Source organism: Lemur catta, chromosome 19, assembly GCF_020740605.2.
Source record: "Lemur catta isolate mLemCat1 chromosome 19, mLemCat1.pri, whole genome shotgun sequence".
Classification (NCBI taxonomy): Eukaryota; Metazoa; Chordata; class Mammalia; order Primates; family Lemuridae; genus Lemur; species Lemur catta.
In genome coordinates, this window is record NC_059146.1 from 32145301 (window position 1) to 32162688 (window position 17388).

The 17388-nt window shown below is 55.0% G+C and overlaps 2 protein-coding genes and 1 long non-coding RNA gene across 3 annotated transcripts; 1 reads left to right on the forward strand and 2 right to left on the reverse strand.

The window, feature by feature from the left end:
• Positions 1–1535: 1535 nt before the first annotated feature.
• Positions 1536–3428, reverse strand: TMEM147 (transmembrane protein 147). Its single transcript, XM_045532322.1, has 7 exons — positions 3215–3428; positions 3073–3142; positions 2472–2531; positions 2250–2386; positions 2029–2113; positions 1817–1938; positions 1536–1733 (listed from the first exon to the last, which is right to left on the reverse strand). The coding sequence occupies exons 1-7, from the start codon at positions 3289–3291 to the stop codon at positions 1610–1612; spliced, it is 675 nt and encodes a 224-aa protein (XP_045388278.1). The 5' UTR covers positions 3292–3428; the 3' UTR covers positions 1536–1609.
• Positions 3429–3488: 60 nt separating this feature from the next.
• LOC123624475 lies at positions 3489–7410 on the forward strand. Its single transcript, XR_006730134.1, has 3 exons — positions 3489–3709; positions 4009–4123; positions 4344–7410. It is a non-coding gene; the product is annotated as an uncharacterized LOC123624475 (long non-coding RNA).
• Positions 3711–13653, reverse strand: GAPDHS (glyceraldehyde-3-phosphate dehydrogenase, spermatogenic). Its single transcript, XM_045532323.1, has 11 exons — positions 13486–13653; positions 10779–10926; positions 9857–9953; positions 9576–9682; positions 6622–6712; positions 6424–6542; positions 5929–6010; positions 5473–5624; positions 5181–5343; positions 4006–4103; positions 3711–3913 (listed from the first exon to the last, which is right to left on the reverse strand). The coding sequence occupies exons 1-11, from the start codon at positions 13550–13552 to the stop codon at positions 3841–3843; spliced, it is 1197 nt and encodes a 398-aa protein (XP_045388279.1). The 5' UTR covers positions 13553–13653; the 3' UTR covers positions 3711–3840.
• Positions 13654–17388: the final 3735 nt, after the last annotated feature.

Sequence of the window (17388 nt, forward strand, 5' to 3'; positions counted from 1 at the left end):
TTCAGGCCTCAGTTCACACACCCCTGCCGCGGGGCGGCCCACACTGCCTCCAGGCCAGGTCAGGAACTACTCTGGGTCCGCAGAACCCGTGTTTTCCCATCATGACCCTCATTGCCACAGCCTGGCTCATCACACCGCCACCATTGCCCATGCTTCACCGTCACGGCCCTGATCACTCTGGCCTGTGCTCTTCCCATCTCAGCCCTAACCACTGGCCCCATGTAAATTGGGATTATTTCAGACAGTTGGTCATTTCTGCAACCTTCACTTGTCCCAATGTGTAAAGGGATAGGCAGGGCAGGGGATGGATGTGTGGGAGAAAATGACCCAGTTACATATCTACCCAGATGGGCTGGAGAACACCCCATCTACTTCCTTTCCACGTCAAAGTCAAGGCAATCAATCACTTTCAACCCCCAAGAGACCTGTGGACCCTGTCCTTACTTAGGGCCATGAGGAATGGTGGGGCTAGATGCTGGCTTCTCAGCCTGAGGGTAAATGTTCCCTCTGAAAACATCAAGAGTGTCATGGCAGAGCTGTCCTTGGTGCTTTCGTAGGCCCAAGGCTAAATAACATCATGCAAGACCTCAACAGCCTGGTGGAGCAGGGAGGGGGCAATTGTCCCGTCCCATTTGGGAACCCCAGGCCAGGGAGCACCTTCCTGAGTGGGCAGGATTTGCATCAAGGTGGAGCTTAAACATGACTTTCCAAGCTCTGCTTCTGACACATCCCCCTCAGGGAGAGGCAGGGAGCTGCCCTTACTGGACCAAGAAAGGGCTGACAAGGGATGGCATCCAGGACAATATCAAGGACAATGGTGGGCTCAATTGCTCTGTTTGGTTGTAGTTGTCTCTGTATTCCAGCCTGAGAAGACACCCATGATTTGACATGAGAACTGAGCCAAAGCACTAAGAAACTCAGAATCAGAAGTCTGCCCCCCACCCCTGACTCCCCATACTGGCCCTGTGGCTGCAAGGATGTTAAGAATTTGGCTGGGCAAATAATTCCAAGGAGCAGCTCCAAAGAGGTCAAGGGCAAAATTTGACCTCAAGTGGTCAGACTGTCCAGTGTGTGATGAGGAATCACAAATGATTATGAGCAGGGGAGAATGATGGACTAGGATGGATTTCAGATAGGTCCCCCTGGCTGCCACAGAGAGGATGGATCAGAGCATGGAGACTGGGGCCAGGAACCTAGGAGGTAACCAGCCAGGCACTGTGGGAGAGGGCTAGGTTGAGGCTGTGAGGAGAGGAGGAGCCCCAGGAGCCCTCTCTTGGATTCTAGCCTCCCTCACCACTTGTCCCCTGAAGGCCCTGGCCTCTGCCATTGCTCAAAAATCATTTACTTTAAACTTTCAGTCTACTCTGGGAAAACAAGGAGCCTGAGGAACTGCTCCAGAAACACAGGACATGTTAGAGGACTGGTAGCTTCCCAGCTTGTCCACCTGGCTCCAAAACCAGAATGAGGGCATCTGGGACCCAGGTGGACATGGTATTGGAGACAGTTTCCAAGAGAAAGAGAAATGGAGGCAGAAACAACTTTCCAAATACTGTTTACTTCACTAAAACCTGGAGAGAGGCAGGGAACAGGTACGTCTGGGACACCAAGCCTAAGTGTGCACATTGACAACAGCGACATACAGGGCCAAGGTGCTGAGGGCTAGCAGCCCCGTCACCACTGCTCGGGCCAGCAGTGCTGTCCAGCTGCCCAGGGAGCAGAGGTGGACGAAGGTCCTGTGGGGAAACATCACAATGAGAGAAGGAGAAGAGACAACCCACCCCCATTGGGACCCAGCCTCAAACCCCACCCAGCTCACTCCATGACAAAGGCCTTGTAGACACTAAGGACCATCAGCAGGAGGACGGCTGGCCGGAAGGTGTGGTATAAGTCATAGCGTGTTATCATCCAGACCTGGGCAGACGCAACGATGTAATGGACCTGGAGGGAGCAGAAAGTCAGGGCCAGGCCTTGGAGAGGAGTATAGCCATCAGTAAAAAGCTGTATGGGGGGCAGAGAAGGACTGCGTACCAGACTGATGTTGGAGTCAATGCTCATCTGGATGTATTTCCAGTCAAACTCAATGCCCCGGGCTCCGACCCAGAGGGGGATGCAGCTGAGGAAGGCAAAGGGAGGAGTTCTCCAGTACCCAGACACCCTTAGCGCCCACACTCTGAGCCCCCACCCTCCAGCACCCCGTGGAACCCAGGTGTCCTTTCTCAGGAGTCTGGGCTCCAGGCTGCTGCACACACCGGGACATAATGAGCTCGGCGGTGGCCCAGCCTAGGGCAGCAACCATGATCTTGTACTCCCCCTTGCCGGCATTCCGGGACATGACAAGGTTTAGGCCTATCAGGTCTGCCACATCCACGCTGGCCTTCATGAACTCCTGTGGGTCAGGTTGAGGCTTAAGTGAGCACAGAGGCCAGGGGACCCTGCTCCTGCACTCCCTTCCCCTCCCTTGCCCCACTCACCCCAATGAAGTCATAGATGCCACCTTCCCAGGTGGGAAAGAAAGTGGCCAAGAACAGCATCTGAGAACAGAAAACAGAAAGAGGTCACCTCAAGGTGGGGGAATAATCCACATGGGTTTTATGGAAAGTTAATGTGTACGTGGAGGGCAAGACACTGAGGTTCTGGCGGCCCATGTGGGAGAGGGAGCATCAGATGGCGGCCAGATTATAGGTCTGGAGGAGATACAAGGGTAGGTGTCCTGGTCCCTGAGGAAGTTTGAGTTCTGTAATGATCACAGGGAATCTGAGTCAGGTCTGGAGGTGCAGGGGTGGCCACTTGGGCAGTGTTAGCAGCACTGTGCGACACCCTGGGGGTTGGCTATAATCACACCAAAAAACCTCTTAGTCAACCACACAACTGAGGTTTTTCCAATTTTACTAAGTGCTACGCAAAATTGCTTCTAGGTCTTTTCTCAGGTTCCGCCCCCTGTATAGTCCATCCTCTATAGGCATTCTGGAGCCGTCCCTATGCCGAGTCCCGGGGGCGGTCCCACCGTGGGGGACATGCGGCGAGGTCTGGAGAGCCTGGGGGCCAGACACATGGGGTCCGGGCGGCCCTCACCTTGCATAGCTGCACAAAGAGGTAGGTGACTCCAGCCTGGACGCATTTCCAGAAGGCGTTGTACTCGGACCTGGAGAAGCGGGCGGTGAGGGGTCGGCCCGGGTCCCGCTCCCTCTCCGCCCCGCGCCCGCCCCGCACTCACAGGCCGCTGCACTTGTACGTGATGAAGTAGGGGAAGTAGGCGAGGGCGAAGCAGTTCCCGAAGTGAAACAGGGTCATAATGCCAGCCGCCCGGTCCCGCCGGCGCGGGGGTCGCGAGGAGGCGTCTCCAGGCGCTGCTTTCTGCCTCCGCCGGCGCTCTTGCCCGGGCCGGGGCCTGGCGCCCACCTGACTGGCCGCGGCCCGCGCACGGCCTTCTGGGAAAGGTAGTCCCGCCCGGGGCGTCGCGCCCGTGACGTCAGAGCGCCGGCGTTACGGCCCTGGTTCCCTGTGCTCCCACGTCAGGTGCCTTAGGGACCGACTTCTGGCCACGCCAGGCTTCCGTGACCACGGCTCTCCTGGTTCCCCTGAAGTGGAACCGGGCTCCGAGTGGAGCGTGACCCCCTGCCCGTGGGCGCAGGCCGGTCGAGTAAGCGTGTGGCGGCCCTAAACCCGGATCTGAACCCGCAGTGATCGGCGCAGAGGCACGGGGCGCAACGTGAGCACTCGTTTTTATTTCATCCTTGACCCAGCGGCGCAGCGCCCTCAGGCCGGGCGGCCGAGCGCGGGAACGGGAGGGACGGGTTCCGGCCAGGGAGCACAGGGAAGCAAAGGAGGGACCCTCCCCTTTCACTTGTCCTTGCTGAACATGTAGCGGATGAGGTCGACCACCCGGTGACTGTAGCCATATTCGTTGTCGTACCTGTGAGGGGAGGGAAAGGAGGTTGGGGGGCGGGGTCCCTCCAGACCACCTCTTAGTTTCCTCCCACAATTCTCTGATCACTTCCCCCTTACCAGGAAATGAGCTTCACAAAATTGTCGTTAAGCGCGATGCTGGCTTTAGCATCGAAGATGGAGGAGTGGGTATCGCTGAGGAAGTCCGTGGAGACGACCTGGACGTCAGATTTAAAAGGTAAGTGTGAGTAGCAAAGCAAGAACCTCCAGGAGGTCAGGCTCGGACTCTTCGGCACACTGTCCATCCATTCATCTATAGTATTTGATGCTTCCCTACTGTGTCCCAGCTCTGGGGACAGGATATGACCTAGGGAGGTGGGGGTTCTGCCTGTGGGGGACTGGCCAAAGGACACAGACCCCAAACACCCTAATGCTGTACCAATGTATTTATTTCCTAGGAACAATGCATGTACTTGGAATGGGCCAGAATGGAAGCCCTCTCTGAGGGGTGGCCACGAGCCTGGGTCTGGCTGACTAGGAGGATCTGGCCAACTTGGGCCCTCAATCAATACATTGTCTGAGGTGGAAAGCGCTGCAGGCACAGAGGTCCTGAGGGTTTTAGCCCTAGTGTGGCTTCACACTAGGGGCCACAGGGGAGTTTTCAGCAGTGGAGTGATACCATCTGGTTCCATTAAAAGAAGAAGTCCTGGAGGCTGTGTGGGAGTGGACCTGCATAAGCTAAAGCAGGGAGACAGCACCAAGGTGGACAACATACAGAGATGGCACTTCTGATGGTGACATCAACTCCTCACACGGAAGGCACCAGCCATGGCCTGGCCCCAGGCAAATGCTAAAAAATAGGAGCTGTTGTCTTTTGTTCACTGAGCATGTTATGAGCACTTGTTGTGTGCCAGGCTGGAAGGAAATGAAAAGATACTCCCTAAATCTCTGCTTTCTTGGGGCATGCACACGCTATTGGGGCCAACAATGACTGTGGAATGAAATTCCAGTTGAAGAATGGGGCCACAAAAAGAACATCTTTTTGAGGGGGTACTTTGCCGAGGAGGGAGGTTGAAATAGAGACTTGGATGAAGTAAGAGCCGACTGTGTGGCCACCTGGGTGGTAGGTTTTCCAGACCAAAAGCACAGCAAGTGCAAAGGCCCTGAGGCAGGGAGATCTACCTTCCCAGCTCTGCAGTTTGTATCTTGGCACATTGAGGGCAGCTGTCTGGCAAGTGGAAATCACATGCCCTCCCCAGAGGGCTCCTCCCAGGGTCTTCCTCCTCAGTCCCTACCTCATCCTCAGTGTAGGCAAGGATGCCAGCCATGGGCCCCTTGGCTGCTGCTTTTACAGCCTCCTTGATGGCCGAGTAGGGGGTAGGCTTGGCCAAGCGGCAGGTCAGGTCCACGACAGACACGTCTGGTGTTGGTACCCGGAAGGCCATTCCTGTTAGCTTCCTGGAGAAACCCATGTCAAGGATGGGAGTCAGAACTTAGGAATGTCTCTCTCCATTCCCCCTTACCCCAAGGGTTGGCCAAGGCCCCTGCTTTACCCTTAAGGATTAAGGGCCAGTCCAGTCCTCATACCCTTTGAGCTCGGGGATGACTTTGCCCACAGCTTTGGCAGCCCCAGTGGAGGCTGGGATGATGTTCTGGTGGGCACCCCGTCCATCTCGCCAGGCCTTCTTTGATGGCCCATCCACTGTCTTCTGGGTGGCCGTGTAGGAATGGACTGTGGTCTTGGGGAAGAAGAAGGCCAAGGTAAGGCCTAAGCTCCCATGCCTCTTTCCCCAGGCCTGGGATGGTGGCCTGGGTGTGGAGGCTGGTGGGACCACCACCACAGACCACAGGAGGGGCTCATGCAGGCCATGGTCCAGCCTTGCCTGAGGGCTGTACAGTGTTTTAACAGACTTCTCCACTGGTGGGCCTTTCCTCCCAAAACCAGTCTCTTCCTGTTAATTCCATACACTAAGCAAGGCCTTTGAAGAAGAGGTTGGGTTTCCCTGCCATCCCTCCTGCCCAAGCCCCTTATTCCCAACTCACCATCAGCCCTTCCACGATCCCAAAACGCTCATGGATGACTTTGGCGAGTGGGGCCAAGCAGTTGGTGGTGCAGGATGCGTTGCTGAAACAGCCCGGGCGTGCAGCGGCACTGTGAGGTGAGCTGTAGAGCTACGCTCCACCCTTACCCCTTTTAGAGTCTACACACAGGCCCGATTTGGTGAATAGTTGGGAAGGGGGTGAGAGGGATCAGTGGGGCTGCCTCAAACCGAAGGAGCACGTGAGAGGCAGTTGGGGGAAGCTCCCTAAGCTTGTTTTCCAGAAGTCGTGTGTTTCTAACTGACAGTTTCAGGGTAGCGTTGACATGATAGCTATGGAGACTTTGGGAAGGAGACGCAGAAACAGATTGATGTGAAAGAAGCAACAGAGACCTGGTGGGGGTGGCAGTGGGGAGGACAAGTCTCTACCCTCCCCTCCACAGGCTGGCGTGTCCTCCAGGGACCGCTCACATTCTTAAGGATGTTGCTGCCCTGTTACCTGACAATGTTCATGGAACTAGGGTCATAGGTGTTTTCATTCACACCCATGACAAGCATTGGTGCATCTGGTGAGGGCGCGGAGATGACCACACGCTGGGCGCCTGACGAGATGTGGTCCTAGGGAGGAAGCGTGAGTGTCAGGTGCTTCAAGCACCACGGCCCCCCAGCCAGCCCTGGGCACCTGTTCCCCGCTTACCGAAGCTGCGTCTAGGGAGAGGTACACGCCTGTGGACTCTACCACATAGGGGTTCCCGACAGTCTTCCAGGGGATTTCCTTGGGCGCCTTGCTGCAGAGGGGTGGCAGGGCTGCGTCAGTCTCACCAGCGCAGGCTTTGCCACCCTAGTCCACAGCCTTCACCATTGAAAAGGCTGACCAGATGCATTCCTGTAGGTACCAGCCCGCCCAAGCCCACCTGTGCCCCAGCCCCACACACGCCCAGCTGCCCCAGGTGGCAGCAACCCTGCTGGACTTGCTTTTTATCACTGCCCCCCCCCTCGGGCCACTTTTCCTTTCTTGACTGCACCACTCCTGCTATGCCTGGGTGAGGCGGCCACCTCCCCAACTCAGGCCTCGATTCTCTCAGGGGGACCATCCCTGACTACCAACCAGGTCAGACCCTTTCTATGTAAGCTGCCCAGCATGTGGGCCCTGTGACAGTGAGGCCTGCCCAGCTGCGTTCTGGTCTCCAGCCCCGACCACCTCTCCATGAGCCCTCCCCTTGTGTCTTTACCCCTCAGCTCCTATGACAGGGGCCAGAGAGCAGCTCTCGGGGGAGGACGAGTCTGAGGCCGCCTTGGGGCCAGCAGTGGCTAGCGGCTTACATTAGAAAGATAAAGGAGGTTTTCAGTTTCCTCTTTTGTAAGTTTACATTTTTACTTAATATTTTGACAAACATTTGTATCTGGAACATTACGTATCTAATATTGCTGTTTTCTACTCGGCTTTAGCAAACAAGCATTAAATGAATAAACTGTATACAAATAACTGGGTTGTTTGCTTCTGTGATTATTTGTTAGTGTTGGTTTCCTTTGCCATTGTTCCCTCCGTGGGGGTTTGACCAATGTGTGAGGATTTCTTAATTAGCCATCCTACATGTTTACTGAACCCCTCCCATGTGCTCCTATTCTAAGTGCTTTACCTCTATTAAACTTGTTTAACCTTCTCAATCCAAGGGGTAAGTACTACTGTTGTCACATTTTGGAGCCAGCATCAGGGCAGAGGTGAAGGGAGTAAGAGGCAGAGCTGGCTTGGGTGCAGGCGGGTGGCCCTCAGATCTGTGTTCCGAGCTACACTGCCTGAATGAATGAATGAGCAGGCTTCCCCTCTTCTCCATGGCCCATAGCACATGGGTATTCTCTCTTCCTGGTCCACACTTTTCATTATCTGGCCCTACTAGCTCTTCTCTGATGCCCCCCGTTTCCTGCCTTCCACATTGGGGACACTTCAACAAATTCCACCGCAGCAATTGCTAAGTTGGCTTGAGGCAAACAGTCTGCCCCAGAAGACCCCAGCCCCTCCCCCAGGCTGTCATGGGCCCCACCCTCCTGCCCGCAGGGCTGTTTTGAGGATTCCATATCATTTATTCATTTTTAAGGGAAGTACTGAATGTCTACCAAGAGCCAGGGCCTGTACCTGCTAGTACCAAGCAACAGTGGTGAGCACAAACCAGTAGGGCCCTGCCTGCAAGGCTATGGCCTTGTGGGAAAATGCCCTTCGAATTGTTCCACAAGCACATGTTAACTCCAGTCAGGTTCCCAGCTACCACCATGGAGGGTACGACCCTGTCAGATATAGGAGGGGACTGAGGCTCAGGCAAGTTTGGTCCCTTGCCCAAGGTCACCCAACTAGGACGGGGTGGAGCAGGGTGGAGTACACACAACAACATGGCCTGTGCTAAGTGCCAGGACAACCCCAACAGTGCAGGGGGGAGGAGGACTACTGTGTAGTACAAGGGACCAGAGAAGGCAGTGCCCGAGTGGCGGTGTGGGTGGAGGGAGTGGGCATGGGGAGGGGAATGCCCCAAGTGGCAAGAATCATGGTGCCCAGGCTGAGGTGGGAGAGGACACTAGGTCTGCATCATGACTGCTCTACTGAGATTGTTTTTGTTGTCATGATTTCAAACTTGGGTCAAGCAGATTCCATTTTCACTGATTCTCCAGTCTCTGCCTCCTACCCCCCCACTTCCTGTACCCATCCCTGCCCAGCCCCTCACAAGCCCTCCATGCCCCTTTATCACTCACCCACCCCCAGCAAGTACAAGGGAAGGGCTGAGGGTGGAACTGCTGAGGGTTGCTCGGAAGGCTGCAGCTTGCCTGGGGTTGGAGAAGTCTCCCCGGCGCCTGCCCACGTGCACGAGCTTGTGTGTAAGAGTCTCGCAGCCATGGGGCCAGCAGTGGCTAAGAGTTTGCATTAGAAAGGTAAGGTAAGTTTAATATTTCACATTTTATACATTTTTAATTGCTTTTGGTATCTTGAAAATGTTCGTATTTGAAGCATATTACACATCTGCTTTTGACTTACAGAATCAGAACATTTCTTTAAATGGAAGATCAGTGTTAACACCAGCATGAACTGGGTAGTATCAGTGTGAAATGACTACTGAGAAGTCAGCGTTGTCTAGCTGTGACAGGTGCTGGCTTGGGTCCCGAGAGGTGGGTGGCCATGTGGCTGAGGTGACGAGAGGCTGTGAGGTGGGTGCATAGTGTTTGGGGGGCCTGTCAGGAGGGGAATTTTATCCGTGGGGACACAGAAAGCCTCTGGGGGGTTTTATAGGGGAGTAACCTGGCTGCTGTGTGGGGCCCGACTGGAAGGGGTCGGCTAGATGTCAAAGTCATTTTCTGGGAGGGAAGGTGGGCAAGTTTGGGGGTTGAAGGGGAATCAAGTGTTGAGTTGTGGACATGTTGAGTCAATATTCCAGTGAGGAACATGCAAGTGTGTTTTAAAGAAAAAATACTCATGATTACAGTGGGGCATCTTTCTAGATAAGTGCTTCTTAACCATTTTGGGGTTCAAGGACCTCTCTGAGACCCCCCTCTCCAAACTAGTACCCAGAGGCACGCGCACACAATGTGGGGGGCTTCTGAACCCCACATGAGAAGCTGGAATCCCATTTTAGTCACAGGCATACATCAGACAGATGCTGCCCTTACCACTGGAAGACAGTGATCTCTTGGTTGTCCACCACCAGCCGCCCATTCCTGTATTCCACACTCCCCTTGTATCGGCCGTGGGTGGAGTCATACTTAAACATGTACACCTGCAGAAGACAGAATGGCTGCTAGTCTTGGGGTGGCAGAGCGAGCCTCCCTCGAGCGTCCCCACCTTGGTGAAGAAAGTTCCACGTTGCAGCTGGAGCATCCACAGCGCTGCCCCAACCCCCTCCCGTCCCTAGTCCCACCCTTCCCGTTCCGGCTCTCTGCCTGCTGCTCACCATGTATTCTGGGTCGATGAACGGGTCATTCACTGCCACCACCTTAACACCCTTCTCCACGCAGGCGCGCAACACCAGGCGACCAATGCGTCCAAATCTGGCGGGGACCAGGCAGAGGAGAGGATGGGAGAGAAGGGGTAATGGGGAGGAGGACCACTCAAGGGGACCAGGCGGGAATCCTCTATCTGGGGGAAGAAGGCAGCCACCTCTGTGCAGGCCACTACCACCTCTTGCCCAGATGACCTTCACTGCTTTTTCTGCTTCCTGTCTCCGACGGTCCCCTAACCCCCATTTTTTTTTTTCTGCCCTATTCTTAACCTCATAGCTGGATGGATCTTTTAGAATTTCAAGTCAGATTATGTCTCTTGGCATGAAAATCTCCATATTTGTCCATCAGCAAAACAAGATCCAAACTCCTTACCATGGCGCCCCAGGCCCCTGCCAGGCTCCCCTCTCCCCTCCTTTCTGCCCCTGGCTTGCTCTACACCAGCCACACTGACCCCCCGGCTGGCCTTGAACACACTGAGCTTGCCTCCTGCACCCAGAGCCCTCGCTCGTCCTTCTGCCTGGAAGACTCTTTCGCCAGCAAGGGGCACAGTTGCCTGCCTTTTATCTCTCACACCTCACTCTGATGTCACCTTCTCCCAGAGGCCTTCCCTGACCACCTCAGCTAATGCTGCCCTCCCCAGCCTTACGGTACCACCGAGGTCTGTACTGCTCACAACACACACCACTGAGCCATCTTGTTTCTTTGATTATTGTCATAATAGCGCGGGACCCTGTCAGCCTAATGCCCTGCTGTTTCTCCAGGGCGGCAGAATGGAAGTGCCAAGGCGGAGCTGTGGACAGACCCAGTTAGCAGCCAGGGGAGGGGCTGGGCTCTGAGGCTCCAGGAACTGCTCAGGGGCCAGAGTAGACTCACCCATTGATGCCAACAGTCAACTCCCGGGCTGGAGGAATCTTCGGAGGAGAGGAAGGAGACGGTGGCTTTATTTCCTTCTTGACTGGCTCAGGCTGGGGCTGGGGCTCTGCTTCAACCTTGGGCTCAGGTGGAGGTGGTGCTCTGGTCACTGTGGGCCGGGGGAAGGAGAAGGAGGGGTGTGGGATGAGCTGCACCAGCACAGTGAGAGAGAATGAACCATCTTTGCCATCTGGAACCTGTTGCTGGCTCCTGGCCCCTGGGGCCTGACTGTCTAGCCCAGTGCTTCCCAGAATGAGCGAGGGGTGGACTTATTCGAAAATACCAGTGCCAGGACCTCTTCCCTGGAGAGTCCCAGTGAGGGGGTATATATTTTTAACAATTGCTGGGGGTGATATTCTCTGTGCCTCAGTTTCCTCTTCTGTAAAATGGAGGTAATAGTAGTACTTCTCTTAGATGGTCATTGTGAAGATTGAATGAGGTAATATACGTAGGGCCTAGGAAACATTCCCCACATTAGTATTTTTAAGATAATTTCCCAAACTTGTCTGATGATTGACCTATTCCAGTGGTACACAAACTGTTCTGATGGTAAGAATCACTCGAGGAGGCCTCCTCCTAGAAAAATCTAACTCTCTAGGTCTGTACTGAGGCCCCAGGAATCCTGTTTTTAACAAGCACTCCAGGTATTTCTTATCCTCAGGGGAGTTTAGGGAACACTGTGTCATACTGTATGAAACAAATGCAAACTCCTATCAGCTTCTGCCTGTCTGCACACGCTCCCACTCCCGCACTGCACTCAGAACTGCCCGTGCTTAGAGCGGTGCTTCTGCCTGAGCTACGGATGAAGGCTTGAGACGAGGAGGGGGGAAGTGGAGGCTTAGCGGTCCCGGGTGGCAGAGGGTTGTAAGCTGGGAAGTCAAGCCTGGTTACCAGCCCTGGCTCAGTCACCTGCTGCTGTGTGGTCTTGGGTAAGTTAATGAACCCCTCTGGCCCGTTTCCTAGGTGTCATAGCTGATCCTCCACCCGGAGGCTGCTATGAGGGCTCCCGGGGATCTCAAGTTCCACAAGTGGGAGCTGATTTTAACAGAGGAGGAGGAGAAGTCTGCTCCTAAGACTATCCATGAGGACAGGTAGAGAGCAGGGTTTGGAGAGGGGCGGGAGGGTGATGGTGGGAGTTGCTTTAGGCACCTGGGAGGAGGTGGGGCTAGGAGCAGGGCACCCCTAGGAGTTGGGGGTCCATTTCCCTCATCTCTCCCTGTTGCCACAGACCTTGTGGCCTGAGGCTGGACCGTGGGTGTTTCCAACAGCAGAACAAGTTCAGGAAGTAGTATCAGTCAGTGTTTCTGGGTGGCAGTGACCCTGTGGTTACTGGTGACCTTGAGGATGTTTGCATTCTTGGGGGTTCTCTTTCTGGTATCATGAAAGGGGGAGATTTGTCCACCTGGGTTAAGAGTGGGCATCTGAGCCCACTCAGTGACCTTCCAGAAGAAAACTCAGCTGGCCCTCCTTTCCCAGCTTCCCCAGCTTCCACTCTCCTCTCCCCTCCACTCTGGGAGTGGGGTGCCGGGCTAGGGAACAGCTGCCTGCCCAGGTAAGTGCTGTTCTGAGCTCTTCGCACACATCGTCTCTCTGAATCCTGTGAGGCGTGTGCTATAAACCCACTTTCCAGAGGAGAAAATGAAGCCTGAGGTCACAGGGCAATGATGAGCAGGGAAGGGTTCAAGTCCCGTGACTGTTAGATCTGTCTGTAGCTGTGTCTTCCAGGGTCTCCCGGCCAGAAGCCCTGCCAAAGCCACACCCCACCCCACCGCCACCTGCCCCTGCAGTGGCCGGGACCCCCAAGTAGGAAGTGAGGAAACAGCGTGGGAATGGGGGCTGCCTTCCCAGGAGATCGAGCTGGTTTAGCGTGTGTGTGTGTGTGTGTGTGTGTGTGTGTGTGTGTGTGTATGTGTGAGTGATGGGGCTCACGCACACCCCTCTGGCTGGGTGAGGCAGGACTGCCCAGCGTTTGCGAGCAGGGAGTCAGGAGTCCACAGCCCTGAGCGGAATCCCAACTATACCAGCTGTTTGTTGAGAGACGTCAGTGGTTTGCCCTCCCCAACAGCTCTGTAAAATGGGGACAGTGAACACCCTGGCCTCACCAGGGGAGGCTTCAGTGAGCCCACGCCTGTGAAGTGATTGCCAAGACCCTGGCAGGTCGCAAGCGTTCTTGCTTCCTGCACTACAGAAAGGACAAAGCCCACCAACCCCCCAAGGGGCCCCTTTCACACTGGTCGCCAGGAAAATCAATTTTATGTGGAAACACTGCCTGCCTGGGCTCTCCTCACAAATGCCCCTGGTAACCCCTCTTCTGGCCACCGCGGGGCTCGGGCCTCGTCTTGCCCCCTTTCCCTACACTTTCCACCCCGGGGGCGGAGTCCCCGTCCCTCCACCATAGCCATAGAAGCCACCAGCCAGCAAACCCGGGTAGGTAAGGGGTGGGGATGGGGGCGCGCTGGAGGGAGGGAAGCACGTGGCTCCCGAATGAAGGGACAGGGCAGGTGAGGAGCGGCCCCAGCCCTGCACCTCGGTCTCCCCGCGGGCCCTAGACGGGGCCCACGCGCCTGCAGGGAGGGCTCGGGAGTCAGTGAGCGCCCCGTGTGGGGGTGGAGGTGCTCCCGGACCACCCTTTCTTCCCCTCCCCGAGGTCGCCTGCCGCCTCCCTCACCCTGGCATGGCGGTCGCAGTAGCTGGACAACGGTGACATTGGTGAGGACGACGTCGCGTTTCGACATGGCCACCTAAGGTATCATTGCTTAGCCGTCCCGGGACCTGCCGCAATGTTACTGAAGTGCGGGACCCCCGGGGCTAGTGGGTCCGGAGCTTCTTGCCGTGACGTCACAGTACCCAGTGACGTCACAGGAGAGGCGCGCGCAGGCTGCCGAGCTGGGGGCCACCGCCGCCTGGCGCGTGTTGAGACGTGTGACGTCAGCGCGCTGTGCGTCGCCAGTTCCAAGGCCACCCACTGGCGTCTGGAATGGAATCCGACTTTTTCTTTTGGAGATAGTCTCACTCTGTCGCCCAGCTAGAGTGCGGTGGCATCATCTTAGCTCACTGCAACCCGAAACTCCCGGGCTCAGGCGATCCTCCTGCCTCAGCCTCTGGCGCAGCTGGGACTACAGACACGTGCCACTGCGCGCAGCTAATTTTTTTAATTTTTAGTGGCGACGCGGTCTGCCCCCTGCCCAGGCTGGCCTCAAACTCCTGGCCTCAATTGATCCTCCCGCCTCGGCCTCCCAGAGTGGTAGGATTACAGGCTTTTAGCACTGGTTCTTAAAGTCATTTTCTCTCTTGCCTCTGTCTCCCTCCGCACGCTGTTCCTTGACCTGTCCCCTGCAGTCACCCTGTTTCCTTACGCGTGCAAAGCCCCTCCCGCAGCCTCCCTTGGCTTCCCTGGGATGCCGACCTCTAAAAGAGGCCCTTCTGGACTCCCCGTCTGAAGTTTCCTGCCCTCTCAGTCACTATCTGCCCCTCAGCCGAGTCCGACTCCCTACCTGGGTTTTATGTTCCGGAGTGCAAAGCTCCTCCAGCGCCACACTTTCTATATCTTTACTTTCCTTATAGAATATTTTCCTAAAAATCATCTTATTTATCTTCTTGCAAATTGTCTCTGCCTACTAGACTGTGAGACCTGGGAGGGCAGGGACCTGGTCTATCTTTGTCACTTCTATATCCTATTGGCTAGAAGAATGTTTGGCACTTAGAAGGTGTTTGCTCAACAAATAATATCTGAATGAATAAATAAATGTTACCTCCTCAGGTCATCTGATCCCCAGTCTTTCAGCACCCTCCAGCTCGTATCCTCTCACGGCACCTGTTTTTGTTCTTGTAGCTTTTCACGTAGTTTGTCATGATCTAGCTATTGGTTTACTTGACCGTGTCTCCCGCTTGGGCTCTAAGCCCCCGCTGGGCATGTGTTCCTGTCCGTGTGTTCACCACCGTGTCTCCGCACCTAGAACAGTACCTGCCACACAGCAGGCTTTCAACAAACATCTGAGGAAGAACAAATGGACACATGGCCCCTCCTAAAGCACCAGGGTGGGGGGCTTGTTTGTACATCAGTGACTCACAGGCAGGCATCTTCACCCGCACAGCCGGTTGACACGCAGCTGTGACCAAGATTTAGGTGGCATAGGGGTTTGTGCCAGGAAGGAGTCACCATCCCAGAGAGGGAGGTGGATGCCAGAAGGGACAGAATGACATAACCTCTTCCTTCCCTAAACTTCCATGGGTACTTAGTTTGCCAAGCACCTGCCATGGAACCAAAGGGAGGGTGAGGCTGTCCTGTGTGGCTGGCCTGGGACAGGTGGGACTGAAAAATCAATGGAGTGTACAGATGAGGAGGTTGCAATGAACCAAGACCAAGAAATGGATGATTAATTAAATGGAGGGGGATAAACTTTGCTGTCCAATCAAGGAGGAAAAAAACCACAGCACTGACAAAACCAGGATTAAAAAGGGACCAATTTCGTGCAAATTTACAATAAGACTTGCAATTAAAATTTTTCTTAGCAAATATAAAGGATGAAAACGGGTGCAAGAAGAAATGGCAAATCTGACTAGGCCAATAATAAAAGAAGAAAAGAAAGATATGTCCTCCCAAAGGCTGATTTGGATCCAGACAATTTTATGGGCAAGATCTGCCGAAGCACTGGGGGACAAATATCTGCCATTCTGTACTGACTGTTGCAGACCCCAGCCGGGGCTGGGAAGCCCAGGGGCAGCTCGCGTGCAGAGGGCTCCGGGTAGCACCCTGGCTCTGAGCCTCTCCCTTCAGATGGGCCAGCGCTCTGTGGACTTGCACTGCATTCTTCTTTGTAGTGCTTTGGGGGAGATCCGGGATGGCTGAGCTACTTCCTTAATTCACTCTAGGAAACCCGCACGACCATGTTACCAACACCAGCAGAGGACGGCCTAAGAAAGGACAGCTCCAGGCCAGTTATGGAGACAGATGCCAAAGCCCTGAATCAAATAGTCCTAAATGCGAATTGAGAGACTGAGGAGAGGGATTGAGTCTGCAGGAGATGGAAGGATGGGCAGAGAGAGGGATGGGAAAGAAAAGATGGAGAAACGTAATGAAAGGAGAAGCCCCACCTCTCAGTCTTGGGGTGGGTTAGGACTCTGAAGCTCACCTTCCCCACCCAGCAACCTCCTGCCATGGGAAACTCCGTCACTTAGACACTGGACAAGGGCAAGTTGCCCAGGAATTTGGCTTTGTCCCTGGAGCATGAAACTGGGAAACAGATTTGATGAGCTCAAGCTTATAGAGGTGGCACAATTAGTCACCCTCTATAGACAGAGCCTAGAGAAGCTCCTGGGTTTCTGGCCTGGGATGCCTGGCTCTGGGTGTAGCCAAGTGTCCAGGGTCTGGGTGGAACCCTGGTCCTCTGAGGGGAGCGGGCCTTGGCGCCCTTGTTTGAGCAAAGCCTGAAAACACGTGCAGATTCTCACCACACCTGGGCACCCACACACATAACTCCGCCACCCCCACTGGCTCACACCCTGCACATTCCTTCCTGCCTGGACTTCCCACCAGCAATCCCACCTCCACCCCCTCTCTCAGTCTCTCCCCTTGGCACCAAAACCCAAATATCTTTCACCCCTGCACCCATCTGTACCCACCCACTGGTTCCCAGGCAGATACGCCGTTGCAGACCTACCAGCCACCTCCTGCCTTTCCTTCCAGTGTCCCTCTTTGCACCTTGGGCCAAACTCTCCACTGTTCCCCCTCCAGCCTGAGCCAATATGTCAACACTGGGGGCTCCAGGTTGGGGCTCAGGAGGCCCCCGGGGAGGAGGGCAGGAAGTTGAGTGTCTGGCTGCAGCCCAGGTCCTGGCTCAGTCTCTTGCTGCCCCGGGTCTTCAGCCCCTCCCCATGGCTGCCTCAACCGGCTTTTCAGGAGACACTGCGTCCTGTTCCAGCTCATGGCAATCAGCCCCCTGCCCTTGCCCAAGGGCTAGGAGACAGGAGGCCTGAGTTCTGTGACAAGAATGTGATCCTGACTCCAAAACCTGCAACACTCACTCCCCAAGGGATCCTATGCTGCTCTGAGACCCAGGAACCCTTCCCTCCAGCACCCGTGAGACTCAGGCTCAGGCTTGGACTCTCTCCCCTTGGCTTCTTCTAATCCATCTAATTGTTCAATCTATAAACATCTACTGAATCACGGGCAATGTTCTAGGAGCTGGGGATACAGCAGTGACCGACACAGACAATGGCCCTCTCCTCTAAATGTTTACAACCTAGTGAGACAGACAATAAAAAAATAAAGGTAATTTTGGATCATGGTATAAAACAAAAGGATGCTATTACGGGGTGTAACTATAATACCATGTTGTGTCTGAGTGGCCAGGGGAGGTCTTTTTGAGAAGCTGGCATTTGTGTTCTACATTCCAGGCAGAGAGAAGAACAAATGCAAAGGCCATGAGGCAGGAATGAGCTTGGTGTGTTTTGGAAGCAGGGAGAAGGCCTGTGTGGCTGGATGGAGTGAGGGGCCTGGGGGTGGCCCATAAGAACAAGGTCTGATGACTCCCTCAACTCCCCCAGAGCTCTCCCCTCTCCCAACTGTGCC

Bases quoted from the DNA above. Each gene is read 5' to 3' on its own strand.
- TMEM147 (XM_045532322.1), bottom strand. From the start codon at position 3,291: ATGACCCTGTTTCACTTCGGGAACTGCTTCGCCCTCGCCTACTTCCCC. The intron at 3,143-3,214 runs GTGAGTGCGGGG...CCGCTTCTCCAG, and splicing joins ACGTACAAGTGCAGCGGCCT to GTCCGAGTACAACGCCTTCT. The intron at 1,939-2,028 runs GTACGCAGTCCT...TGCTCCCTCCAG, and splicing joins TTGACTCCAACATCAGTCTG to GTCCATTACATCGTTGCGTC.
- GAPDHS (XM_045532323.1), bottom strand. From the start codon at position 13,552: ATGTCGAAACGCGACGTCGTCCTCACCAATGTCACCGTTGTCCAGCTA. The intron at 6,011-6,423 runs GTAACAGGGCAG...GGGCTGTTTCAG, and splicing joins AGTTCCATGAACATTGTCAG to CAACGCATCCTGCACCACCA. The intron at 5,344-5,472 runs GTATGAGGACTG...GGGTTTCTCCAG, and splicing joins GTCATCCCCGAGCTCAAAGG to GAAGCTAACAGGAATGGCCT.